This window comes from Gymnoscopelus braueri (assembly GCF_963280865.1).
Source record: "Gymnoscopelus braueri genome assembly, chromosome: 2".
Lineage (NCBI taxonomy): Eukaryota > Metazoa > Chordata > Actinopteri > Myctophiformes > Myctophidae > Gymnoscopelus > Gymnoscopelus braueri.
This window is the reverse complement of record NC_137604.1, coordinates 47,006,481-47,034,028: the sequence shown is the minus strand read 5'-3', so window position 1 is coordinate 47,034,028 and position 27,548 is coordinate 47,006,481. Positions and strand designations below refer to the sequence as shown.

At 44.6% G+C, this 27,548-nt stretch overlaps 2 protein-coding genes across 7 annotated transcripts in view; both read left to right on the top strand.

Annotated features, from left to right (window-relative positions):
- rims1b (regulating synaptic membrane exocytosis 1b) overlaps positions 1-7,027 on the top strand; it is a gene marked incomplete at its 5' end in the record, with an annotated part of 89,986 nt that extends 82,959 nt beyond the window's left edge. Inside the window, 6 exons of the mRNA XM_080417209.1 lie at positions 74-288; positions 3,499-3,643; positions 3,938-4,050; positions 5,767-5,868; positions 6,255-6,394; positions 6,787-7,027. Coding sequence (XP_080273335.1) covers positions 74-288; positions 3,499-3,643; positions 3,938-4,050; positions 5,767-5,868; positions 6,255-6,394; positions 6,787-7,005 — 934 coding nt within the window. The 3' untranslated portion in view covers positions 7,006-7,027. The remainder of the gene's footprint in view (positions 1-73; positions 289-3,498; positions 3,644-3,937; positions 4,051-5,766; positions 5,869-6,254; positions 6,395-6,786) is intronic.
- Positions 7,028-25,727: 18,700 nt separating this feature from the next.
- Positions 25,728-27,548, top strand: part of kcnq5b (potassium voltage-gated channel, KQT-like subfamily, member 5b) — a 131,569-nt gene continuing 129,748 nt past the window's right edge. For all 6 annotated transcript variants that reach the window (XM_080417383.1, XM_080417380.1, XM_080417382.1 and 3 more), the window contains exon 1: positions 25,728-26,268. In XM_080417383.1, the coding sequence (XP_080273509.1) occupies positions 25,910-26,268 (359 nt within the window). In that variant the 5' untranslated portion in view covers positions 25,728-25,909. The remainder of the gene's footprint in view (positions 26,269-27,548) is intronic.

Here is a 27,548-nt window from a genome sequence, read left to right as displayed (position 1 = left end):
TAGGGATCGATTATTAATTGGTTATCTTACCCCCCCCCCTCACTATCTCTCTCTCCTCCCACCTTCCTCCCAGCCGTCAGATGCGCGCGTCGGCAGGCCGCAGTATGCTGAAAAGCTCCAGCGTCAGTGGCGAGATCTACACCCAGGAGCGGACTGACGGCAGCCAATCAGATACAGCGCTGAGCACGGTGGGCATGGGCAAGAAGAGGCGGTCCAGCCTCAGTGCCCGGGTGGTGGCCATCGTTGGCAACCGCCGTAGCCGCAGCACGTCCCAGATCAGTGGCCCTGGTGAGTCAGTAGCACTCAAACCTCAGTACTAAACACTTAGTACCATGTTACTATAGCAGTTCTACAGGGTCACAACTTGTCACATCAAAATGCGTTGTGAGCTTGTAGATCGGATCTTTTGAAATAATCTTGACGTTTTTTGTGGTTAAGTGGTGAAGTGGTTAACTGGACTGAATTGTATGTTGATTGTGGCTGATTTGAATTGACTACTTGCTACGACATACAAGCTGCGACCAGCTTTTGGTTTGCACTTGACAATGTAGGACCAACAGACAGACAGACCAACCGAGAGGCTAATAAATGTAGGAAGTATTGCACACTAATAGTAATTTCATGTGCACAGAGTTCAACCCACCAAAAAAAGCATTGTTCACGCGTTTTACTGTGTGCGGAGGCCACAGCAGGACATCTGGTCGACGCGCTTCAATGATGAAAAAAAATCTTCACGTTGGCGAGTGGAGCATCCATGCACAGCCAGTGAGAACGGAAGAAAATAAGCATCCGTGCACTTATGCTTGCGCGCCTGGTGGGTTTCAAGCATAACAGCAACTTAGATGGTACAGTTGATGAGTCAATACCAATACAACAATACTCTGGAAAAGAGGGTATGATGCAACAAAGCAAGTATTTCATAGAAAATAAAACCCTCAATGCATTTATGTCACTCGAACCTTAACAAGAAATACAGTCAAGTAGCCATTACAAGTCAGTTGACTGAAACCACTTAGACCAATGAATAAGGTGAGAGCCACACAATGTACAGTAGACAAAACATGCTCCTTTTGTCATGTTTCATAATTAACAAAACTTCAGCATTGATGTTCATGAGTTTAAAGGACTTTCTAGAGATGGCCTACTCTAAAGGCCAGTCCACACCAATGCATGAACAGTTCATGCATTGGTGTGGATGGAACAGTTCATGCATTGGTGTGGATGGAACAGTTCATGCATTGGTGTGCAAGGAGTTCATGATGAACTCCTTGCAACTACTTGCAACTCCTTGCAACCATTATCCCCAAATGGCACCAGTCTGCATCTGGTCAGTCCACACCGCTGCAATGGTCTCTGAAACGTTTTTTTGTTGTTGTTGCAAGGAGTTGCATTGGTGTGTGTGTAGACTGGCCTTAACTGAGAGCACCTTGAAGCCCTGCTCCCTACAGTCGTAGCGCTCAGTGAGGGCAGACGCACCGGGACTCAGAAAGCCTGTACATGTGCTCTTCCTCTTTATAGCACAGACAGAAAAAGCCATTAGTGAAAATTGGGCCTTGGGCAGGGAGGGGGCTCTGTCCCTTATAGAGCAGAGAGAGCAGAGGAGAGATAGCCCTGAAATCAGTCTTCTGTCTGAAAGTGTATCTTACCATGGCAAACCGTGTGTTCACAATGGACGAGAGCAACTTGAGGTAAGGAAGAGTTGCTTTTCCATTATTACATCCTAGAAATGTTATGTTATGTAATGATATGATTATAATAGCAATTATAATGACATACGGTATGCCATGGTAGCCTATATACAGCACCAGCACAGGTTATGTTGTGTTTTCTTTGTTCTGTAATGAGTCGACATACTGTATCTGCACTGTATAATGATCTATATTTTCAAGCTATTCATTTTCAAGGGTGGTTTTGGATCGAGATACAGTATGATAATAGATAGATAATAGAATATCTCTCATAACGCTACTCTGGAAGGTACTGAACACAGAAGAGCACATTCTGAGAGTAGAGTGGAGTGACACGAAAAAGTGACGCGATTATTTCACATCAAACTATTAATTTGGTGATGCCTCATTCATACAGGTTGATGATTTCAATCGCAGCGAAAAGTTGACCTTGTTTCTAAAAATAAATACGTTGCTTTATTGCTGCGTTATATTCGCATTCTGTGTGGATGTAGCCTACTCATAACATGAACAGCAGTTTAAATTAATGCAAATTAATCGCACGAAATATACGCTCCCGGCGTTTACCGACCTTAAAGTTTCATGTTGTCATTTAAATACAGAGCCATACATATCTTGAAAATGTTTGGAATGTTAATGCGGTTACTCTGAGTCCCCATTGTCAGAATACATCCACACTTTTCTCGTTAAATGATGTGCACCAAGAGACATGATGAGCCAGAAGGTGGATCTATCCTGGTCTAAGATGTTTTCTGTTCTCTATCTTGTCTCTATCTCGAGGCATTCCAGTCAAAGAACCTATTCAGGTAACAGACAAACAATGAATGAGGAAAATAAGGAATGGTCAAATGAGTGTCCTGAGATATGGGCCATGTCTTTAAAATTATTGTGATTTGTTCCCAGCCTATAAGAAGGCTGTCTGAAGTGCTTTTAAGGGTGCTTGGGTGGCGCAGGGGAAAAGTACCTGCCCACCACCACCACAGAATCTAGGGGTTCGAATCCACCATGGTGCATTCGGCTTGCCGAGCGTCTATACGAACACAGTTGGCCGTGTTCGGGGGAGGGAAGACGGGCGAGGAGGTTGATCTTTCTCACTGCACACGTACTCCTACTGGCTGTTGCCGTCTGTCAGAGGGGAATGTAGGACGGAGGCGCTATGTCCTCCTCAGTGTGAGGAATTAATTGGCATAATTACTATTTTGGGAGAAACAGGGGTGAAAATAATTGGCTACTCAAAAAAAGAAAAAATAATTGGTTTTATTACCATGCAACAGTTTTCCTGTTTCTTCCTCTGTTAAAACATTTCAAAGGTACAGACTTAATCCTAAGGGTTAAACACCAACTGTAGTTCCCCCAGGGGTTTATAATTGGTCGTCTCCTTTTTTCCCTCAACACAAAATCTCTTCGCTGAAAATAGCCGATCAACAAGTGACAACGTGGCGCGCTGTGAGCTTGTAGATCTGCTATTTTTGCCAAATGTTCACCTATTTTCACCAAATGTTCACCTATTATGAAATTCCCAGAATAGGGATGCTAGGGTTCACGTGGTTAAAAAGACAAACTGGTACCTTAATGGTTTCTGGCTGGAAAATATCAATAGAGGAAGTGAGTTATGTGGATGAAAGTGCTCGAACTCCTATAAATTGATCACTGGGAATGCACAATGGTGAGCGCTAGGAAACTGTGGTTGTACTGGGCAGCTCTCTGCAAATCTGTGTCAGCAAATTAAGGTAAATAAAAGAAAGACAGATAGAAAGGATGGAAACAACTCTTGTAACTGTCTTCTTTTGTGTTTGCTCCATTCCTCCAGAGGGAAAGAGTAAAAAAGAGAAGGGTGCACCCATTCAGAGGAGCACGGAGACGGGCATGGCCGTGGAGCTGACCAGGAACATGAGCCGACAGCCAAGCAGAGAGTCCAACAATGGCAGCATGAACAGCTACAACTCGGAGGGGAAGTCAGTAAACCACATTCTTCCTCTTCTGCTCTCTTTCCACAACATCTCTTTTGTTTTATTAACATGCCTTCGAGTGTGTGTCCTTCTGGAGACCCCTCCAAACCCCCTTTTTTTCATTTGGATTCTTCCAAGGCCTTAAGGACTGCTAAAAGTATCTATCATATTATATTGTGCCACATGTTTTGTTTGGCCTAATTGCACAAGTTGCTTAATGTTTAATGTTATCTAGGTAGTGTGACTGCTTGCGTGCTCCCTCTTGAGAGTCTAATATAGGTTAATTGTGTCTTGTTTCAGTTTGATATTCTCTGGAGTGAATCTAGGGGCCAACAGTCAGTTCAGTGACTTCCTGGATGGCTTAGGACCAGCACAGCTAGTGGGCAGGCAAACACTGGCTACACCCGCCATAGGTAAGTTATAATCACAGAACAATAAAATGCAAATAAAACAAACAGACAAATCACAAAGCATCAATCACAGTACGATAAAATTCAATTCAAACAGTTACAGCCTGAGACACAATGGCTAGAAATCAGGTTCTAAACTCTGCCAGACATTTATTGACTGGTAGCCTTTTCTATTTTCCTCTCTGTAAGAGAGGAGCTGTGTAGCATTGTCAATGTATTGTGTGATCTGTCTATGTTTTTTTGTATCCTGATGGCTGCTTGGTACAAAATGAATTTCCGCAAGGACAATAAAGCATCTATCTAGAGAGGGAAGAACTTTAAGTTCTAGAATGTGTTGGAAGCTATTCCAAGAGCTAGGGGCATCGTAGGAGAAAGCAGTTTTACCAAGTTCAGTGCAAGCTCCGGGGACTCTATGAACTATAGGCAATCATTACTGTATAGGTTCCAGAATTCAAGGTTGTGATGTACAGAGGTAGCTTTCCAAGAAGGGCTTTCAAAATATTCAAAATAACAACGTTTGTTGCACCTCTCTACAAGAGACGGCCAACCAACCTTTTCATAAAGGACACATTGTATCATATCTGTCCCCACTAATACATCTGAGGGCAGAGTAAAGTTATATTCACAAAATATGTCTCAGTCTACTTAAATGTAGGCTGCAAGTCATAAGCAAATACATCATGTTTTTCCACTGTCTTTTCCAATAACATACGCAGACGTACAGCCAAGAACTATTATAATTACTATAATGGCAGCGAAACTGGTTGTTGTTGTTGGATATGCATGCTAAGACATACCAACACAGATGCAGTGTGTTTTAAATCCCAAGGAAAATGGCACAGTGTCTAATCCATTAAGACCGTGGACGCATCTGTGTCATTTTAAGATTTCTTTGGCTATTAAAAAAATGGCGAGTGCTATGAGCTTGTAGATCTGCTTTTTTTTTTCGTGAAAATTTGTGCAAATCTTTGAATATCAATATATATATATTTTGCGAATATTTTTTACTAAAATCTTTGCTTCTTGGGGGTCCCTGGAAAGAAATATTGGGAGATGGGGTCCCCGGCTAAATACATTTAATTTTGGGGGTCCTTGACATGAAAAAGTTTGAGAACCACTGATTATGGCAACATAAGTTTGTTAAAAAAAACTGTTAGAATTTAGAGGACATTTGTAGAACCCCCAGAAGCAAAGATTGGAGTTACAAATGTTCGCTTGAAAAAAAAATGTCATGAAGATAATGGTTAAAGTGGTTCAAATCAGTGACAGATGCTTTCCCGGTCTTAATGGGTTAACATTTGACCTCATTCTTTGGCAAGAAAGGCGAAAATTATTTAAACTCAGAGAGCAGACAGGCGTAGTTAGTGACTCTACCTTGTCTCTTTGATTCTAGCTTCTACCCTGTATATACCCCTGGCATGCATTTTCATGTTTATTTAAAAAAAGATCAATCAATCGATCATGTTCCGGCTTGGATTAGTGGAACTAACTTTAAGTTCCTATTTATTGGTATCCCAAGTGAAAACAATTTTTTCAAGGTTTTAAAGAAAAAATACCATCAAATTTGGTTTTTTTTTGTGTTAATATTACATTATCGCTAAGATTATTGATGATATTATTCTTGGGAGGCCCACAGGTTGGGAATCGCTGCCCTAAGATCTCATTTCATCGTTAATATGCATCGTAGCCAATCAGTCTCTTTGATCTGTTGAATCCTAGGTGACATTCAGATTGGTATGATGGACAAGAAGGGTCAACTGGAGGTGGAGGTTATTCGAGCCCGGGGACTTGTACAAAAGCCAGGATCCAAAAACCTCCCAGGTGAAGAGACTAGACTTTTATCTGTAGATGCTAGAAAGCTACTAAACATCGTAAATGCTTGAGGCTAAATTATACAGTTTATGCAGTAAAGTCCTGCAGTGTTACTTTAACTCTGGAGAGTTACCAAAGGATAAATGAACACTGTGGATTTTTATGCATGTGACAAAAAAAATCATTTTCTAAATATCTAATTCTTCTTGTAGTTTTTTTGTATTTTCGTACAAATTAGGCCTTACAAATTATTATATAATGTCCAGTGGATTGCCTTATGGGGCTTGGTCTGTGCGGTTGCTTCCCATAAAGACATAACCAGCCATAATTATCTGATCTAGATTATAACATTGTTCTCGCTAATGGTTCTTTTATCGTTTTGTTTCTATCTTCAGCTCCATATGTCAAGGTCTATCTGCTGAATAATGGAGCATACGTAGCCAAAAAGAAAACCAAGATTGCACGGAAAACTCTTGACCCGCTGTACCAGCAAGCACTGCAATTTGAAGAAAGCCCACAGGGCAAAGTCTTACAGGTATGTTGGAAAAAACGAAACAAAATTGTTTAAATTATTATTTTATTTTATTTTGTTTTGTTTTGTTTTGTTTTGTTTTGTTTTGTTTTGTTTTGTTTTGTTTTGTTTTGTTTTGTTTTGTTTTGTTTTGTTTTGTTTTGTTTTGTTTTGTTTTGTTTTGTTTTGTTTTGTTTTGTTTTGTTTTATTAAGAATGTTTGCGGGGGGGGGGCACCAAAATGTTCTGTTTTATTCCTTATTGCACTGAACAGAAATGGTTCTAAATAACAATAGGGAATCTTTTGGTGCGAGTATAAGGTACAGTATTATGTAGAAGCGCGAAGAACAATGATTTGTTTTGTGTGCCGAACTGATTTGTAGTGATTTTGTCGTACGTTATCTTCTCTGCCTACAGGTAATTGTCTGGGGAGACTACGGACGCATGGACCATAAAAGCTTCATGGGAGTTGCACAAATCCTATTGGAGGAACTGGACTTATCAAGCACAGTGATTGGTTGGTACAAGCTGTTCCCACCTTCCTCCTTGGTGGATCCCACACTAGCTTCCCTAACTCGACGAGCCTCCCAGTCATCACTCGACAGCTCCTCTGGACCCCCAGGGGTCCGATCCTAGTGGACCAATAGGACTACGCGGCTTTAGTGAATTCCTAACTCATGAACGTACTGTAGAGAAAAACAAATGAATGAATGGAAATGTAGAGTAACTACAATCAGAAACAGAGTCACAATGAGAAAGCTTTGTTGAGATTTGACAATCACTCCTGTTGCATTTGATTTTGTCTGAACTCTGTGTTTTGATGTTTTCATTTCCATTTAAAGAAAACTTTAATTGTTTTTCTCCGTTCATAAGAACAGAAGACCTAGGGCTTTTGTTAGATACAGTAATAACATGCAGTAAGTAATACAATAAAAAAAAAGTGGCATGTATTAAAGACTGAACAGAAAATGAAGCAGGGTGGTTTTTAAATTGAATCAACAATAATAATAAAAAAATAAACAAAGAAATGTACGTTAGCGTCAGAATGTATGGACTGAGACAGAGGTAATCATCCTCCATAACTGCAGGTGGCGCTATCATGTCCTGTCTGCAGTGGCCTCCTCCAAAAACCCTGATAAGACTGCCAGCACTTCTGTTCCCAGGCAGAGTGTTTCCCTGGGGGTGGTCAGTCTGGAAGCCCATGGGCCTTTTCTGGTGCCTAGACCTCAGAGCCGCATCACTGGCCCTTCTCTCTGTCTAAATGGCTCTTTTCGACTACGAAGGGCAACCCAGAACCTTCCGTAACCTGCAACTTTCCAGAACCTGTGGAGTTCTGTGATGTTTTTTTATTTAAAACTCATTTAAGGACTTAAATCCTCTATTCTTAGCAAAATGGACCTGAGTTGCAACTGTACTTGGATCGTCTAAAAACACAACGCTTCGTGTTTTGACCCCTTTTGAGCTTGTAGATCAGCTATATTTGACGAATGTTCCCCCCGGAATAGGGATGCTGGGGTTCAAGCGGTTATAAAGAAAAACGAAAATAGCTGATCTACAAGCTCACAGCTTGTCACATCGCAACACTATTTTTTGCTATTTTAGAAAACATTTGAAAATATAAGTTCTGGGTTCCCAGAACTCATGGTTAGTACCACCTTCTGAGCAGGGCCCAAATTAGGTTCTGAGAACCCTATCTGAAACCGAGCTGCAGCGTATATGGAAACAAATCCAGAAGCCGTGAAATACGTTGGACGGTTCACTTATAGTCCTTGTAGTCGAAAAGATCCATAAAGCTCTCATTTTCAATACGTTTACCATGGCTGATGTGAAAGCCACTGTTTTACCGTGTCTTTTATTTGTTGTTTGTTTCTTCCCCTTTGTTACTTCTAGCACAAAATGTTTTTACAACGCGTTAAAGGTTCATGATATGTTGTCAGTCCAAAGTGTGCATGGAGAGAAGGGGGAGAAAATGGAAAGGGAAAAAAAAAACGTAACACAGGGGCACTGGTTTGATGGTGACACAACTTAGATTTTTACACTTGGCGATGAGATTAGCGTGCAATGTCCTTTCTTCGTTCCATCGCTGGCAAAAGTCCAGGCCAGTTGTCTTTGTATAGATGTATATTAGACCTCCCAGGAGGTTGACCAATAAATAGAATTTATGTCACTTTAAACTATCACAAGGGTGTCACATCACTGTAAAAAAGAAAAAAAAGACATGTTTGTCCAACCTTGAACAAGATACGCAAATATACTTTTATTTATGCTGTTTTGGGGAGCACATTCCCTCACCCCAGTACATATTTAGGGTTTTTAATCCAATCTTAAGTTTTATTGTTTTGAGATTTAAATGCAAGCACAAGAGCTTGATTTTTTTACGACAAAAAGTCTAACTTTTTGAGAAAAAAAGCAAGAAAAAAAGCAAAAAAACAAACAAAAAAGCAGTCACCCCCCCCCCCCCCTTTATTTTGGTTCATTTCTTCTGAATCTAGATTTTTTTAAACAAAATAAGAGTTGCTCACAGTTTCCCTCGTGCATCTCTGTGAATGTGAAAGTAATCAATTGGACTGATCAGTCAGTACACCAACACCAACGCTCATTCTCCATTAAGTCCACAGACCCCTTCGAACTGGGCGGGGGCCGGGCCAGCATGACTTCGGAACATGTTCCAAGCTGCATGCACATTTTTGTAAAATGAAACAGATACAGAGAAAAAAAAAAGATACTGAACTAGATTTGTGTGTTAGTTCCACATACCGTAGGCCCGCTTGTATGTTGCATGCAGTTGTACAGTTTGCTCGTACTTGAATATTAAAGAGATAAAACCAAGAAACTGAAGCCATTCCCATCACGCGAAGACATTCAAAAATCAGCTGCAGTCTAGTCCATGTCTCTCATTCCGGTGCTGAATGTCTCTCAAACAACCGATTCCCACGATTACGTTGATGTCTTTTCTTAACCCTATGGAAGATGTACTGTACTGTACAGTAGCAGACCTCACAGCCCCCTTACTGTTATTCCACATCATAGTATACCTCCAAGGGGCTGAGATGATGTATGAATAAGTATGTGTAGTAAATCAGAGTCACTTGTATGGAAATATGAATTATGTTTCAACATAATGATTTCATATACCGCTAACATGTACGGTTATGTTATATAAAGAATAACTTCAAATGCACAGAGTCATACACTGTAAATACTCAACAACCATTCGTTAGGTTGGGTGATATTTGCAATGGGGCCAAGTCATATAATGTGGAGTGATTGTACAAGTCACTAGGGACCAGGCAGTGGGCTTTTAAGTCCACGGTGGGATAATACAAGGCAATTGACTTGGGTCACCAACTGGTCAGTCTTAAACATAGGGTACTAGGCCATATTAACTCTAAAACTGTTGTGTGAACACTTCTTGTGCTTCAAACCCAATGTCTAACCCAGCCATGTAGAGTCCCACTAAATGAGAATCGACTTTTGTTTTCATCGTCCAGTGAGGCAGGTTTTCTTTTTACTTTGTCAGTATTATCGGGAAATAATTGCTGATTGTTTACAATTTATTTGTTCCACTGAAATGACAAAAGAAAATTTGAAAAAAAGTTAAGTATTCACTGCAGCATTTCTTGTTTGTATAACAGATGTGGCTCAAATGATGTGTATGTTTTATATAAAAAAAGAGTTCATTTTTATTATTTACAAATAAAAGAATGTGTGGAAGAAAGCTTGTTCTGACTCACCTTCAATTGAAATCGCCATCAAAGTCTCCCTCAAATATCTCCTGACTGTGCTGAAAAGAAATTGTACTTTAAAAAAGTGTCTTAACACACAGTTACCTTGAAAATGATGTCAATAGGTCAGAACTCAGAACAAAAAAGTTGTTGCTAAACGGGAGCTGTTGCCATGGATAATTCGTCGGTGTCGGGTGGAAACTCAGGGTTACGGATGTAACCCCGGTTTCTTTAGAATTCGGAGTAACATACTCACTATGGGATATCAGCGCCCCCTGGCGTTGATGCAGAGCTACATACCATAAACTCCCGGGCCATTCATTGGCTGAGAAGGGTATGTCACGTGTCCGGTAGACCGGAAGAGGTATAAAACCTCTTGCGTGACGTGGCTCATCCTCTTTAACACGCTTCCTGCATGCAGATGCACACAAACAGGGGTGTTAGGTGAGTATGTTACTCCGAATTCTAAAGAAACCGGGGTTACATCCGTAACCCTGAGTTTCTTGTCTAATTCTCCGTAACATACTCACTATGGGATACATAAACCCCCCTGGGGCTTATAGCCATACCGAATCTCAGGTCCGCACGCCCCCTAGCCATAAGGCCCCGTCCCCCTGGACGTGACCTTCGGCCTCACGGGCGCCCCAGCCCTCCGGGCCGGGGTGCGGTATATAATTGAAAGAAAAGGACCCTGACAGACCAAGTCTGCCTATTCATCTAATGAACAGACACAAGTCTGACCCATAAGTGAAAACAAGGAAACAGGGCCTCCTCCCCTGGAAACCTACCAACGGTGGTTCCGAGGGGACTCAAGAGAAGGAAGGTAGAGAAGGGAAAAAAGGCGGGTTACACAAAAGGCCTGCCTAACCTCCCCTACCCTAACTAGAGACAGCCGCTATGTCCAGTACAGCGTGCGCCACTGACGCCGCTGCCACATCCAGGCTGTAGAAAACCGCAAAAGTCGATGGAGACGACCAGTTTGCGGCCGCGCACACCTCCTGGACCGACATTTCCCTGGAGAGGGCCCAGGAAGTAGCCACGCCTCTAGTAGAGTGAGCCTTCAGTCCTTCTGGAACTGGAGCGCCACTACTGACGTAGGCCAGCCTAATGGCATCCACACTCCATCTAGAAAGCGTCACCTTAGTCACTGCCTTCCTCCGACCATCTGGGCCGAAGGAGACAAAAAGTTGCGACGACGACCGGCCGACCGCCGTCCTCTGGCAGTAGAGCTTCAACGCCCTCACTGGGCAGAGACAGTGCAGCCGCCTATCCTCTGCCGAAGCGAAAGGAGGCGGATGAAAAACTATCAGCTCAACCGGTGTCTGGGTCACCATTCCGTTCTTGGGAACAAACGCCATGTTGGGCTTAACCAAACCCTGCTGTCGTCTCCCAAGAACCTCATGCACTCCGAACTTACTGAGAGCGCATGTATGTCGCTGACCCGTGTAGCTGTAGTGAAAACAACCACAAGAACCGTTTCGAGACTAACGATCTCCAGATCCATAGAGTGAAAAGGCTCGAACGGTGGGAGGCAAAGCGCCCCCAGCACCACCGCCAGGTCCCAGGCCGGGAACAGAGGCCTAGAGACCGGCCTGGCCCCCCTGGCACCGTTCATAAAACTACGCACCAGCGGATGTCGGCCAACCGTCATGTCATCGAAACCCACGTGACAAGCGGAAATGGCCGCCTGGTACACCTTAACCGTCGAGAAAACCAGACCTTGGTTCAATTTGTCCTGCAAGAACATGAGGATGCTGCGTACCGAGGCCCGGAAGGCCTCAACCGGCGGTGACTGACCCAGACACCATGACACGAACAGGTTCCACCTGTCGTCGTACGCAGACCTCGTGGAAAGGGCCCTCGCCCCCTGGATGGTAGCTACCACCTCAGGGGGCAGGCCATAAGAAGTCAAGGTCTCCCCCTCACGGGCCAAGCCCACCGGTCTAGGTCCTGAGGTTGCTTGTGGAAAATTCCGACCCCTGCCTGCCGTAGCAGATCTCTGATCGGGGGGAGGGCCCAGGGCTCGTTGTAGAGGAGAGGATTATTCCTAACCTCCATGCACCCCACGCCAGGTGGCACTGACAGTCCGCGGAGTCTGACAAGTTGAGAGGACCAACTCCAGTGACGGGAATGCATAAAGCAGTTCAGTCGGCCAACCTGGCCCAGATCTGGCTTGTTATCTCCGGAGGAGAGGCCAATCTGCGTACCAAAAAATGCCCCTGGACAACAGAGTCGCTCCACTGTTCAGGAGGCCCGGTACCTGTGAGGCTCTGGTTGACGTAAGGCGCGCGTCGCACCACAGCGTCAGATCGCCAGCTAGCCTGTCCAACACTGGAGAGGCCAGGCCTCCCTGCTTTTTTGGCATAGCACACGGTCGTGGTGTTGTCGGTCCCGATCAGGACATGACAACCTCAGGTGGACGGGGCTCCAAGAGCCCACATCCACCTCCGGGGAAAAAAGGTCACACGTGGGGCTTGTCCAAACGAAACAGGTGTAAGGCCGAAGTCATGAGACCCGTCGCCTGCACGCATAGCCTGTATGTGACTTGTCGCCTCACGCGAGAAGACCCTAGGCCGAAACGCTGTCTATCCCGCCCGGGACAGACGCGCCGTGAGCCTGGTCTAGCCCAGCGAGATCCCCTATGAAGGTGGTCTGCTGAGACGGGACCAAGACGCTCGACGGACGGTGACGGTGAAAAACCCCTCGACGTCAAGTGGGGAAACGGCCACGTCTGTGTGCCGCGCCACCTCCTGACTGTGGTGGATAGAAAGGAACGTGGAAATAAGCATTGAAAACAATGCTGGTCCACCCATCTCCTTAACGCACCGTCCGCAGAGAGGGTCATACACCAGTACAACCACAGTGTGTTGTTGTTGATCAGGGGAGCTGACCAGTACAACCACAGTGTGTCACTGCTGTACTGAAAAAACCCCTACACACACAGTGTACCACTGAAGTACCGGGATAGTAAAACAGTTCCGGAATGCAAACTCTCCAACAAGCTGCCTCAGCAAGCGAGTCAGGAGGGGCTCTGATGTCACCCAGTGCGGACAACGCACACGTTTCCAACTGGACCGGTGATGTCGCCACGTGATCCAGCGGACCCGCACATGCGGGGCCGTTAGAGACCGTGGAAGGGTAGCGGTGGAAGGTGGCCACCGTGGTGTTGCTTTAGCGGGGCTGGCTATGCGCTGCACCAAAAAACAGCACTGCAATGTGTCGTTGTTAGTGAGGCCAGTTAGCCGCCAATCGAAGCAACAGTAGCCTGACTGGAGGTTCTGCAAACCCAGCAGCTAACAAGCTAGTCAAGGCTAAATCACCATGGGCCAAGAAACGTTGAGATCCGTTTCCAAGGGAACCGTTTTTTTGTGTGTGCGTTGCCATGGGGACCAAAGACGCTACTACTGGTGCTAGCAGCGCTAACCCTGTGTGCGTTGCCATGGGGACCAGCGACGCTGCCACTGCCGCCAGCGGTGCTAACCCTGAGGTGACCGCTCGAGGCAGTAGAGGTACTAACGGTCCGTTAGGACCCGGCGGGGTCACGTGACCGGTCACGGGGACCTTGCCTGACGTCAGCATCCGGTTTGTCCGCCAGCGCAGCCTGTCTGTTTCCATGGAAACCAACGGCGCTGTCACTCTGACAAACGGGGCCGTCCGAAGTAAGCCTACCTTGGCCGTCGCCCTCTCGTCTGAGCCCAAAGGCTCCGGACGGAGCGTCGACAAAGTCGTCCTCCCCTTAGGGAGTGCTTTGTCGCTCGTTAGTGGCGAACGAGGCCTGTAGTCCGTGAGGCGGTACGGCAAAGGGGGCATCTGTCCCTCCAAAATGGCGGAGACAGAGGTCCGCTCTTTGACCCAAGTATTTATTGAGACCCTTCAGATTCAGAATGGGTCGTACCCCCCCCCCCCTTCTTTTCCACCAGAAAATATTACGAATAGAAAACCAGTTGGTTCCGATTCATAGATAGTTCTCTGACTATGTTACTCTGAATTCTAAGGAAACCGGGGTTACAACGTAACCTCGCGTTTCTTGACAAATTCTTCGTAACATACTCACTATGGAGAGAGAGTGAACCCCCTCTCTCAGAGACATGGTTGCCTTACCCTCTGCATGAGAGGAACAACACCGTGTCCGACATAGGAGATTATATGCATAAGAGCACGTGGAAAACACACCAGTACAACCACAATGTGTTGTTGCGGATCAGGGGAGTTGATCAGTACAATCACAGTGTGTCACTGCTGTACTGAAAAACCCTGTACACACACAGTGTAACGCTGATGTACTGGGATAGTAAACAGAAGTATCGGAAGTAATTCTTTAATAGCGCCCAAGCTCAAGAGGAAGGAGACTTCCTCCCTCAGAGTATTGGCTGCTGGACCCCTTGCACGGGAAAACAATACTTTTTCTGTCACGGGGGGTTTTGTGGAGAAATGCAGCCTGAAAACCTTTAGTATTGTGAGCAATACCTAAGCATTCGGCTTGCAAACCTCCATTGCTTCACACACCGAGCGAGTGGGTTGGACGTGACGTCATCGGCCGCTCGGAGAGTGGGAGCGTTGCCATGGGGACCGTTGCCATGGGGACCAGTGACGCTGCCACTGCCGCCGGCGGTGCTTGTGTGGCCCTCGTTTAGTAGCGCTGGTAAGCCCTGGCCAACGGAGGACTCGGAGGAGTCACGTGATTGGCCACGGGAAAAACCCCGGCGTCAGAATTAAGCCCATAGATATATACAGTGAAAACTAGATCCCACCACTGGATATATATATGAGTAATCCTACCTTGGCCGTCGCCAGAGTGTAGAAAAGAGAGTAACGTCACGCTTTGCTCTCGCCGCAAAGCGGGCCTCTATGGGCTATAGTTCCAACATTGGAACTATCTCATTGACGTAGACAGAGCACTTCCGCCTTCCATTCTCACAATGGGATCGACGCTACTGTCATTACTCTCTCCCTAACTTACTCTGGCCGCCGCCATCTTGTCTGGGCCCAAAGGCTCTGCACGGAGTGTCGACAAACCTCTAGGAGGTGCTTTGTCGCCCTCCAGCGGCGAATGTGAGGCGGTACGGCCAAGGGGTCATGTCTGACCGAAGTACTTCCGGTTCACAGTGGTGCGTGGGCACTTCCTGTGGGACGGAAGCCTGTGAGGCGACAAAACCTTCCTCCCCGTAGGGGATGCTTTGTCGCTCGTTAAAGGCGAACGTGGCCTGCAAATCATGAGGCGGTACGGCCAAGGGGTCATGTCTGACCGAAGTACTTCCGGTTCACAGTGGTGCGTGGGCACTTCCTGTGGGACGGAAGCCTGTGAGGCGACAAAACCTTCCTCCCCGTAGGGGATGCTTTGTCGCTCGTTAAAGGCGAACGTGGCCTGCAAATCATGAGGCGGTACGGCCAAGGGGTCATGTCTGACCGAAGTACTTCCGGTTCACAGTGGTGCGTGGGCACTTCCTGTGGGACGGAAGGCAAAAACCGGCGTGACCCCATTCCACTGGCGCATTTGCGCCCTCTGGCGGACAGGGGTGATGTGGGTTTTTATATTACCTTCATATGATCCAAAAACATGCACAGATGTTATCCAACAATGTCTAGAACATCGGGACTCGGGTGTTCCAGACATTGTGGCTTATGAATCGAGAACGTTGATACATTACATGCACGGATATCATCCCATCAATGTCTGGGATACCGGAGTTCGGGCATCACAGACATTGTGGACTTATACACAGAGAGCATTGGAGCAGAGAAGCCCGCTTGCAGGGGACTCCATTGCTCCGCTGCTCTTTCAGATGTTATCCAACAATGTCTAGAACACCGGGACTCGGGTGTTCTAGACAGTGTGGGCTTATGTAATTGAGAACGTTGATACATTTACATTACATGCACAGATATTAGCCCATCAATGTCTGGGATACCGGAGTTCGGGCACCACAGACATTATGGGCTTATATACAGAGAGCATTGGAGCAGAGAAGCCCGCGGTAGGGGACTCCACTGCTCCGCTGCACTCAAGCCACGTGAAAGAACGAGATCGTTTGTAACATGTAACACATTTATTTCTTTGGCAGAAAAAAATGTGTACTTTTAAACACATTCGTTTTCATTAAACATGGCCTTCTGGCAGTCGAGGAGCCGTCCATCTTGTCCATCGAGTAAGGTCTTCAGAAGCCCCCGAGGTTTGCTCGATACACAGAGTGAGAAGGCTAACAAGCTGGTGTTATCCTAGCGAGGCAAGCTAGGCTAGGACAACGCTGTTAATAACCTGTTGCATGGGTGTTAAGCCAACAAAACACTGCCTGACTAAGGCGACGTTAACCTAGCGAAGCAGCTAACGTAGCTAGTCTGGGCTAACTCACTCACGAGCTTCTGCCTCGTTCTCCCCTCGCCTATGCTGCCGTCGCCGGAGCCCCTCGTTGTCTCCTGGCGACGCACCGCTGGCCCGGTACGCTTGCTGTGGCAGCGGAGTAGACGGCTGGGAAGAGGGGGAGGAAGTGCCGCTAGGTAGTCGCACCTGGGTGGTTCCCCCAGACACGGTGCTAGCGGCTGCTGCAGTGCTGCGTAGCACGGCTTGTGTAGCAGCCTGGAGGTGCTGCGAGCGGGGGCTAACGCCGCTCGCAGCTGGGACTGCCGGAGGGCCCATTGTGGACTGTGAGCGCACGTGGTGGGCCCCACCACCCACGTTCCCTGGGCCGTGTTGCTGGATCCGCGACGACCGGGGACGAGACGTCGCTGCCTCCCGCAGCCAGGGCGCTGCCCTGGCTAAGCGGCTATCGAGGTGCAGCGTGGAGAACAGCGCAGTCCTCGCAGCGTCCCGGTGCATCTTGGAAATGCCTCGGCCCTGTAGAGACCGAGGCACGAGATGCAGAAACCACGAGGGTCATCCCCGGCGATCATCAAGCGGCAGAGCAGCAATACGCAGGGACGTGGAACCTCCATCTCGAGCTAACCTGTTAGCTTTCAACCGCAAGGCTAAGAGCGCGGAAACTCAAAGGAGGAAAACTTGCTTTAGCAGTAAAAGAAAGAAAGAGAAGATAGCCGCGGGAGCGGAAATAATAAAACTTTTTTTTTTTTTATAGGAGGAAAACCCGTTGGTTAGTACAAGTACCACCGAGTGGGCTAAAGCTGGTTTCTGTCCTGATCAAAGTTACGTTTGTTATTATTAAGGTATGTCTTGAGCTGTTGCATCTGCCATGCAGAGAAGCGAAAGAGGATGAGCCACGTCACGCAAGAGGTTTTATACCTCTTCCGGTCTACCGGACACGTGACATACCCTTCTCAGCCAATGAATGGCCCGGGAGTTTATGGTATGTAGCTCTGCATCAACGCCAGGGGGCGCTGATATCCCATAGTGAGTATGTTACGGAGAATTAGACAAGAAACCTTGTATGTCCAAAAAACTTTACTTTTCAGGAAATGGAAAAAAGATCCTGTGTTCCAAATGGATCCAATGTTGTTATTTAATCACATGCTCTTGTTAATACTTTTTATTGGTTAAATATTTATAAAACAACAGACACACTTGACCACTTAAACTTTTCAAAATGAGCAAAAATACTATTTTTGCAACTTTTGTGTGACGCTGTAGTATGACGAAGTAAGGATTTAATCTACTAAAAAACGTAAATATGGAGATATGAGGTTTCTGCCCAACAGCAATGATATGTTCTCTGCTTGTGGGAAAGCTAATATTTTCTCCGGCCCCACAAACTGGACCCTGGATGCTCTCAGGCAGAGACTCAGGGCATCAGATACATAATTATGTCAGCAAAGTAGACAGAGAACACCCAGAGAGCCAGAGTGAAAGGAGAAGAGTTGCACATCACACATAACAAGAACTATATCATTTATACTAAATCCAGCTATTTTGGGCATTTTTTCATCAGCAGTACAGTATACCCAAGAAATGTATTAGGAATGCTATAGCCTACCATGTTAAAATTGAATAATTTGACAATTTTCACCAAAACCACCAATGTTTATTTTATAGGACTTAACAATTGTAGTATTTCTTTAAGCCAACAATTATAACTTAAGCTGCATTTTGGGGATATAGTCTTAATGGTGACATCGACACGTGTTGACAAAGTTGTCGAACAGTCAGTACTACATTTGATTATATCCAAATAAAAAGCAAGTTACTTTAATGGCTCTCAATCATTCTCTCATCCTGTATACTGTAATTGAGAGTCATTCAAATACATGTTAATGGACATTATTCAGTTAAAGGTAGGGTAAGTGATTTTCTTTGGTTAAAATAAGTGTTAAATAGCTCTATATTCTGATAGTACTCATTGCTATAGAGTGTTTGTTCAGTAAAAGGAGTCTCCATGTCTCTCCAGCTCTTTATAAAACAGAAAAAGCATTTTTGTTTCAGTTTCAGTTTCATTTATAATTTTATCCAATCAGGACAGAGAACTCAATCAGGATATAGATTAAACAAGTGAAATTGGAAGTGATGACACTAAGAAATGAGCATGCAAAATTGGAACTGGAACACTATAAAAATGAAGCTTAAAAATGGGTACTTTCTCCTGATTGGCTGAGATTTTGACACCTATCGAAAATGTATTTTCTGTTTATTAAAGAGCTGGAGAGACGGGGAGACTCCTGTTACTGAACAAACACTCTATAGCAATGATTACTATCAGAATATAGTGCTTTAACCTTTTAACAAAATACTTTTTGTTTTAACCAAAAAATATCACTTACCCTACCTTTAACTGAAAAAAAGAAATGTTAATTTTAAAGCTCTTTTGATATACCCCGGATCATGGGTGGTTGGGTGGTTGGATGGATGGATGGATGGATGGATGGATGGATGGATGGATGGATGGATGGATGGATGGATAGATAGATAGAGGCTTCAGGGGGATAGAGGTTTTAGATTCCATCCTCAGCACCTGCCCTAGTTCTGACTGAAGTCCAGGACCAGGATCCATCAGCCCAGGCTAGGGTTGAGCCCCAGGTTCCTGAGCTTGGTGTCAAATCTGAGGTATTAATTATTTATACAGTATTAATACATATAAATATAAATTTATATTAAACATTATGATAAAAAAATATATATCATAAATTATATATAAATACAGGCATGGACATCCTCCTATAATTCTGCAAACCTCTGTGGTGGGTGGTGGTGAGGCCAAAACCGTCTGCCCGGTTCTCCTCAGTGGCTGGAGCAATTGATCTGCACATTCACCATTACCATGCCCACGGAACTGCGATTTCACCAAACGTCAGCTGTTTATTAGCGGTTTTATGTAAAAGACAGTCGCCATGGTTACGGCTGCCCAGCTGCCCCGCGAGCGATGGGATGAATGATCAACAACCCCACGTTTGCAACTACTTTCGCCTGCACACTTCACCGGGTATGGACTAGTACATATAATCTACAATATCACCAGTAATCTGAACATACAGTATTATGTAAAGACTATCAAGAGTGAATATTGAGGTTGATAATATATGTACAGTGTGAGCCAGCCTACATACTATGGGTATATGGATAAAATGTTCAGTAAACCGTCAATCAACAGGGAATATAGTGAGCAATGCCTTCCTAAGAAGGCATCTGTTATGGTACTTTAGCATGCATCCCTGTAGTCCATGCGCAAAAGTGCCAGTGTAAGGCAGGAGTCAATAGTCCAAGAACAGAACAGAATGTATGGGGGCTTATTGTTTGTATTATCTTAGTTGCTAAATTGATTCATTGTCTCCCTTGTCTTGAGGGATACATTCTGGATACATTGGCTCATTGTACAGCATCACTATAAGAACACATCAAAGGACATCTTTTAATCTATGGGGGTAAATGTTACAAGACAACTGTCCTAATCAGTGGTTACTTATATACTCATTTGTAACTATTTATAGTAGAGGTACTGTAGCCTGTCTTTGTGTTTTCTTTCAAACGAAAGATTACAAGCTAGATACCGTTTCTATGTTCTGGGCTTTTTGCTACAGACTCTCACTAAAGGGTACCAAAATGGTCTCTTGTGCGACCTTACATATGACACAGTGCAACATAGGCCTTGGGAGATTTATGTTCCACATCCTCTCGTTAAGCAAGCAGAGGGCCCCCGAAACAACATCTGCAGGCAATCTTAACTGACCCCCCCAACCCCCATACCCCCCCTCCCCTCCCCTCCACACACACACACACACACACACACACACACACACACACACACACACACACACACACACACACACACACACACACACACAAGCGCACCTCCCCAACTGCACCAGACCCTATTTTTCGTCATAGCATCAGAGGTTGTGACCTTGGCGTGCAATGCAGAGACATAAGCCATGGAGGAAAGAGAACCAGAGATCATACAAGACACGGGCCAAGTTAATTATCTTCCTGCTGCTCCCAGAAAGTGCCTCTATCCACTGAGGTCAAAGGTCACGCTGATCGTTCATCCGCAGAAGAAGATGCCACGATTTTGAACGGAAAATGGAAATATAATGAGGTTCATTTTCATGTTATTATTATTTACGATGACCTTTCCATATACAATGAGCAAAAATAGTTTGGATGAGGGCCAGTCATGTGAGTCAAATAATGCCCTCTGGCATTTTACTTATTATGTTCATGTGGTCCAGTGTTTTCTTTGAGAATGTAGTCAGTGTTATGACACCATTTTCTGTCTAATTACATCACAGGATGTGTCAACAAGTATCGAAATGGAATAGGTCAGAACCTATTTACTTAATTGAAGAAATTGAAGTATTTCTCTATTTCACTGATCATCAAAACACAAGTGTACAGTAAGTCCAGAACAGTTATAAAAAGGCTGTTGGTTCCTACTTCCTAATAACCAGCAGTCACCAGCAGATGGCGTGGTTTTGTTAGAGGATGGTCTGTAAACTGATGATAGAACCCCACTGTGCTTGTTGAAACCTTAATAGATTAAGATGATGGCTGGTGACAGAATATCATGTGCACTCCCATGGGTTGAAAAACTAGCCACAAATATAAAGGTTTAAGAACATGCACACACAGATACTTTATGTACATGTGTGCGCAGACACGTGCACGCACGCACACACGCACGCACGCACGCACGCACGCACGCACGCACGCACGCAGGCAGGCAGGCAGGCACACACACACACACACACACACACACACACACTACACACACACACACACACACACACAATGTATGCGCTGAGTATTAAGACTCAGTGCTGACTCTTACAGACACAACCATACAATGGTGTCCGGTGAATACTGGAAGGCTGCTTTCTCTCTCTCCAAACCATTCAATGAAGTTTCATTGAGATCAGCCAAGTTCAAACATCACACATGGCGAGCACTTTGCTAACGAAAGCATTCTGTCAGATTCAGCATGCTATTCTTAGCATGTGATGATGAGGCAGCCTTAGGGAATAGCACATCATGCAGCAGTGGTGGAAAGTAATGAAGTACATTTACTCAGCTACTTAAGCAGATAACATTTTGAGGTACTTCTTCTGTAATTGTGTCTTTCCATTTGTATTTGTAATACTTTATAATTCTACTCCATCTCAAATACCCCCCCCCCCCCCCCCCCATCACTGTCTTTTAAAAGAGAGACATTGTTCTGTTAATGTGGGACACAGGACAAACATAAAATGTTTGGGACTGTCCTGCAAAATTCTGGATGGGTGGTCAGTGGTCACCCTAGCTTTAACTGAAGGCATCCCTGTCCAGAGATGCAGTCTGTCTATTTGTGTGCAGCGTGTGTCATGTCACGCTGTCTCTCTATGTGTGTGTGTGTGTGTGTGTGTGTGTGTGTGTGTGTGTGTGTGTGTGTGTGTGTGTGCGTGCGTGCGTGCGTGCGTGCGTGCGTGCGTGCGTGCGTGCGTGCGTGCGTGCGTGCGTGCGTGCGTGCGTGCGTGCGTGTGGGTGCACATACACGTGTGTGTGTGTGTGTGTGTGTGTGTGTTATAGATAACTACAGTCGCTATGTGTGTCTGTGTTTTTGTCTGTGTGCATGGTATTGGTCATTGTGTGTGACTTTGAGGAATTGTAAAACTGGTGTAAAAAAAACCAAGGGTAGATCTTGTAACTCCAAACTAAGAGTATGTCATTGACATCACCACCCACATACATGGCATTACAGGCCTCTCGTTCCTATTGTAGTCTGGAGGGACGGTCAGCGGTAATGCATTCGCCCCCCAAAAAATGTATAACATTGTTGTCGTTGACGGATTGGGGGAAAATAATTGGGGCGTCTTCCCAGCTGCACAAAAGGTTTGGCACTGACTGGTAGTGAACACACGTCACAGACACAAACGCACAGACAGACAGGTGTGAAAACATAATCTCTCGATCTGCCTTCGGATGAAAGATAATTACAATCCAGTAATATGATGTTGAAATGGGCCATTTTGCTTAATGAGTATGCTACTTTAAAGTTGTTAGAATGACGTAAATATTGCTTATTCTACAAAGACATTTTACAATAGCTTGGCCAAAATGATTGGCCTACCCTTTAAAAAATAATTGCATTGTAGTGATACTTTTAACAGACTATTCTGTTTGAATGATAAGTGATTAGCATGATCAACATATAGGTTACAAGACTTACTTAAAAACTTAAAAACATCTTGATGTTCCTTTGACCACCGTTGTCAATATTATTAAGATGTTTAAGGCCCATGGGACTGTAGCCAACATCTCTGAACGTAAGGAAGAGGAAAATTGGCCCAAGATTGAACGAAAGATTGTTTAAATGGCCAAACCAAGGACACTTCAAAACAGATCCAAACTGATCTTCAAGTGGTTTAAAGTCGCACCATCCGTTGCGGTTTGAATGAAAATGGGCTCCATAGAAGACTCAGGAAGACCCCACTTCTATAAGGGAGACACAAAAAAGCCAGACTGGAGTAAGTTGACAAAGCACAGTCCTTCTGGGAGAATGTAGCCTACTTTGGAAGATGAACAAAATTACAGCTTTTCACCACTCTATGTTCACAGAAGAAGACAAAATTAAGCTGTCAAGGGAAAAAGAACATGCCTACTGCGAAATATGGAGAAGTCTCAGGTTGCTTGAAATCTGTGCAGGCCCATGGGGCACAATTAATTCAAGACTATCAAGGCATTTTGGAGAGAAACATATGCTACAGCCCAGTATCAGCAAGCTGTGTGTAATAATGAAACATACATCAAAAATCACCTAAGAATGGATGAGGAAAAAAACACCTTTCTGATGTGGCCTGCTATGAACCTGCTCTGAATCCCCACATTGAACAATTGTGGAAAGAGATGAAACTTGAAGTTGGGAGATGGCACCCATCAAACCTGAGATAACTGGAGCAGTCTGTTGAAGAAGAGTGGGCCAAACCACCAAGTGTAGAAATCATATTCAGAGTAACAGAAAGTGCTTGATTGCAGTTATTGCTTCCAAAGGCAGTGCTGCAAAACATGAAGTTATCTGTAACAATATTTTTTTGTCCATTTTCATAATATTTTTAAATAATAAGTTGTAAATCTAAAGCAAAGTTCATGTTCTATTCAATGTGAAATACAGAATGATGGATTTATGTCTCCCAGGTGAGCACATAATTTTGGCTACTTCGAAATGGCCCCTTCATTCAAAGAAATTGTGGGAGAGAGGAAGTATGGCTAACATTCATTCAAGTCTTTTGGCCCATGACCCACAACTTCCTACCAGCTGTATGCACATTGCACATGCAGTACAAAACATGTTGCTTGGCAATCTGCTTTCTTTCTAAATTGTCTAGGTTTGGTTGTAGAAATTAAGTTTTATAAATTGTCCTCCTATGTACCTTGTAGGCCTATTTGGTGACAGTATAGGCTAGCTAATTTTTTTTAACTATTTTAGAAAGAAAAAAGCATAGAAACAAACATTATACACCAATGCTTATACAGGCATACAATACAACAGCTTTTGTTTTTGGACGTTGAAGTGAAGTCATAATGTCCACACACACACACACACACACACACACACAAACACACACACACACACACACACACACACACACACACACACACACACACACACACACACACACACACACACACTTCTTGTGTCTTGATTTTCCAAACGAAGGAATGGAAAATTCGTTACAGAACTTACAGTACTATTATATTAGCTACTTCATGGCTTACGCGTCATATGCTTTATTGTGTGAGGAAATTAAACTATGTGGACTGGCTTGCTGGGTCGCATAATTTGCATGCTCTTGCCCTCGAGGGAAATTGAGTACCAACGGAAATAACCGTGTTTTTCAGACTTACATCAGCACCTGATGTAACTTAAGTCTGAAAAACACGTGACCTCGTAGGTATGAGCTACCATCGGTGGTTGAAAAAGTACTCACATATTTTACTTAAGTAAAAGTAGCAATACAGAAATGTAGAAACACTCTGTTACAAGTGAATGTCCGGTAGCCTACTCAAAATTTACTTGAGTAAAAGCACAAAAGTATTGGTATTATATATGCAGAAGTAAAAGTAGGCCTACTCATTATGCAGATTGCAGAATATGTCCCATTTCACAAGTTTTCAGATGTATCCACAAGTTTCCTAGGGCACTGTGGGCATCACTTCCTGTCGATTTGATCATGTATCAGGGATCAAATCGACAGGAAGTGATGCCCACAATGAAACGTGTGGATAAAATGTATAGAAATCAGATCTACAAGCTCACAATGAATTGCATTGCCACCCATTGTGAGCTTGCAGCTCGGCTATTTCAAATGGCCGAAATATATATAGGGCTGAAGTGGATAAATGCGTGTTTTGTAATCAAAATATACAAAGTAACTAACTAAAGTTTTCAAATAATTGTAGTGGAGCAAAAAGTCCAATATTTGCCTCTGAGATGTAGTAAGTGGAGTAGAAGTAAAAGTACTGAAAATTGGAAATACTACATTAGAGTAAAAGAAAATACCTCAAAATTGTACTTATAAGTAATACAGTACTTGAGTAAATGTATTTAGTTACTTTACACCACTGATCAGCACAGCACAGCACACACAGACATGTGAAGAAACGCGTCGCTGCAGGGCAATACAATAGTCGCAGACAGTATGTAACCGGTGTGAGAGAATGAATTACTCTGGCGAATATCAGCCGCGCGCAGCTTCCTGAGGCAACAGGCTGCTGCAGGGAAGAAAGAAATCTGAGTTCAAAACAATTAACGTCGTTCGGTTCATGTTAGCACACGCTTCTCAACGGCGATTCATTCTGTTACGTAAAGCCCACCACCACCACCACAATATTTGGACAGAGTGCTATTATTGGGTATGTAAGAGATGAAGTTGCCAAAGAAAACGCTCGGCCGGCGCACTGGATGCGAATACCAAAACGCTCGCCCCAAAATACAGTCGCCCCGGGACAAAACCGGCGGTATTCACCTGATATTGCCATACGTAACCTCAGTAAACTATGCCTAAACAAACCAAACCTTATTCCTAAACGTAACCTAAGTAAACTATGCCTAACCCTAAACTTCTTTCTAACCATATCCCCAGTAAAACAAATATACAAGAATACCAGAACCGCTGGTCCACTTTAAAAAAAATGGGGCAAGCGTGTTTTGGGGCGAGCGTTCCGGTTACCATTGCGCGTGGTAGCGGATCCACTGAGGAGTTGGAGGTTGATGCAAGAGGAAAGAGGAGGGCGGTCAAACAGTGACGGTAAACAACGTGTCTTTTTGCTTTGGCTCAAAGTTTCATCCCCAATGCATTGCTAGCAATCTGGAGCAGTGACATTTAATATAGTGTTAGTGCGCCCCCCACATCACTATATTGGACACGCGTGCTCGTATAGGAACCACGCCGCACTTGGTGATGCCATGCCCCGCAACCACAGCGGCGATGAAGGCGCCGGCACTGGGCTCTGGATGAGGACGTCGCCAGGACACCGTGACGAAGGCTACGGCTTGAACGACGTGGAGCGAAGGATGATGATGATGAACAACGCGGGAGACGGATTGCTGTCAGCCTCCAGTGCCAACACGGTGACGGTCGGTCCTCCGGAGAACCCCATGATGATGGTCGGGAAGCAGGGCGCCCGGCTCAGCCTGCTGGGCAAGCCGCTCATATACAGCGCGCAGAGCGGCCGAAGGAACGTGCGCTACCGGAGGCTCCAGAACCACCTGTACAACGTGCTGGAGAGACCGCGAGCCTGGGCGTTCATCTACCATGCGTTTGTGTAAGTCTCTCTTTGTTGAAATTGCTCTCTCTCTCTCTCTCTCTCTCTCTCTCTCTCTCTCTTTATTGTCTTGTTCTAGAAACTGTAGTTGCACAGCACACACCTGTTGATCTACTTCCAGGGATGCCAAAACGAACCGATATGCTATAGCCCCCCACACACTCTGTATGTTGTATTGTATGTATCCTATATTACACATTTTCAAAACCAGTTACATTAAATGAGCTATTAGCTCAGCGAATTAAAAGATTAGACAGAAATACATAGGCCTATTTTTCAGCATACTACCCCTTTGTCTAAATATATCCAGGTTGAGTTTAAACCTAATCACAGACCATATAAAACTAGTCTTGACAAGTGTGTGAATCATGGCTAGTAGATGTGAGTGAACTGTCAATGTCATGAAACCGTGGGTGTCAGTCATATATGCACATCCGAACTCAGACCTCACCATCTCTCTGTAAACATGAGCCAGAGGATGAGCACCTCTTCTCAACCACTCCAATCTCACAGCTCACAATGAAAAGATCCCTTCGCTGTGAGCCATATACAGACCGTTATTACAATTTACTGTGTAGGTTTGTTGCACAACATGATACTGTAACCCCCCACTCAAAGCATTGTTCTCCTTATGTTTTTGCTATTAAGTCCTCAGCACATTGTGTACAGAAGGCTTTGTTTTTCTGGAGCATTGTGCACTGCATTACTCACTCAGCGCTCCGTCCATACACATCAATCATCATACCATGGTACCCAGCTATGGGCCTTGTATACCGGTATTTAAATACTACACATCAGATATAGACTGATTGGTCATGTAGCAGCTCCTTCTATTCTGGTGTCTGCCATTCTGTGCTCTCAGCAACCGTCTCCTTTTGATTTCTCACGTGCAACTGTTGCTGTGGTATTATTGTAGCACGCGGGGCTGAGGGGAAGGAAGTTGAGCACGTGCAGAGTAGAGCACCATCTTAGGGGATATGGTTCAAGTCACTGTGCGAGGAGGGGTTGTAATGGACTACTAGGAGGATGGTGTTATCTTTGAGCTCTGGTGGTGCGTGTCACCACTTTTTCCCCCTTGCGGTGATGAGCAGCTCAGCTTTTCAGATGTCATATCAAACATTTAAGCGCCACGTACATATATCAAACTGATCACTGCTCCTGGACGATGAAGCTCATCTTTTTTATTAGCTGACAAAGTGGCATTTTGAAAGTACCCCCTATATCATTCAGCATGAAGAATTATAGTTCTACTGTACTTACATCATGCCCCTCTATACAAT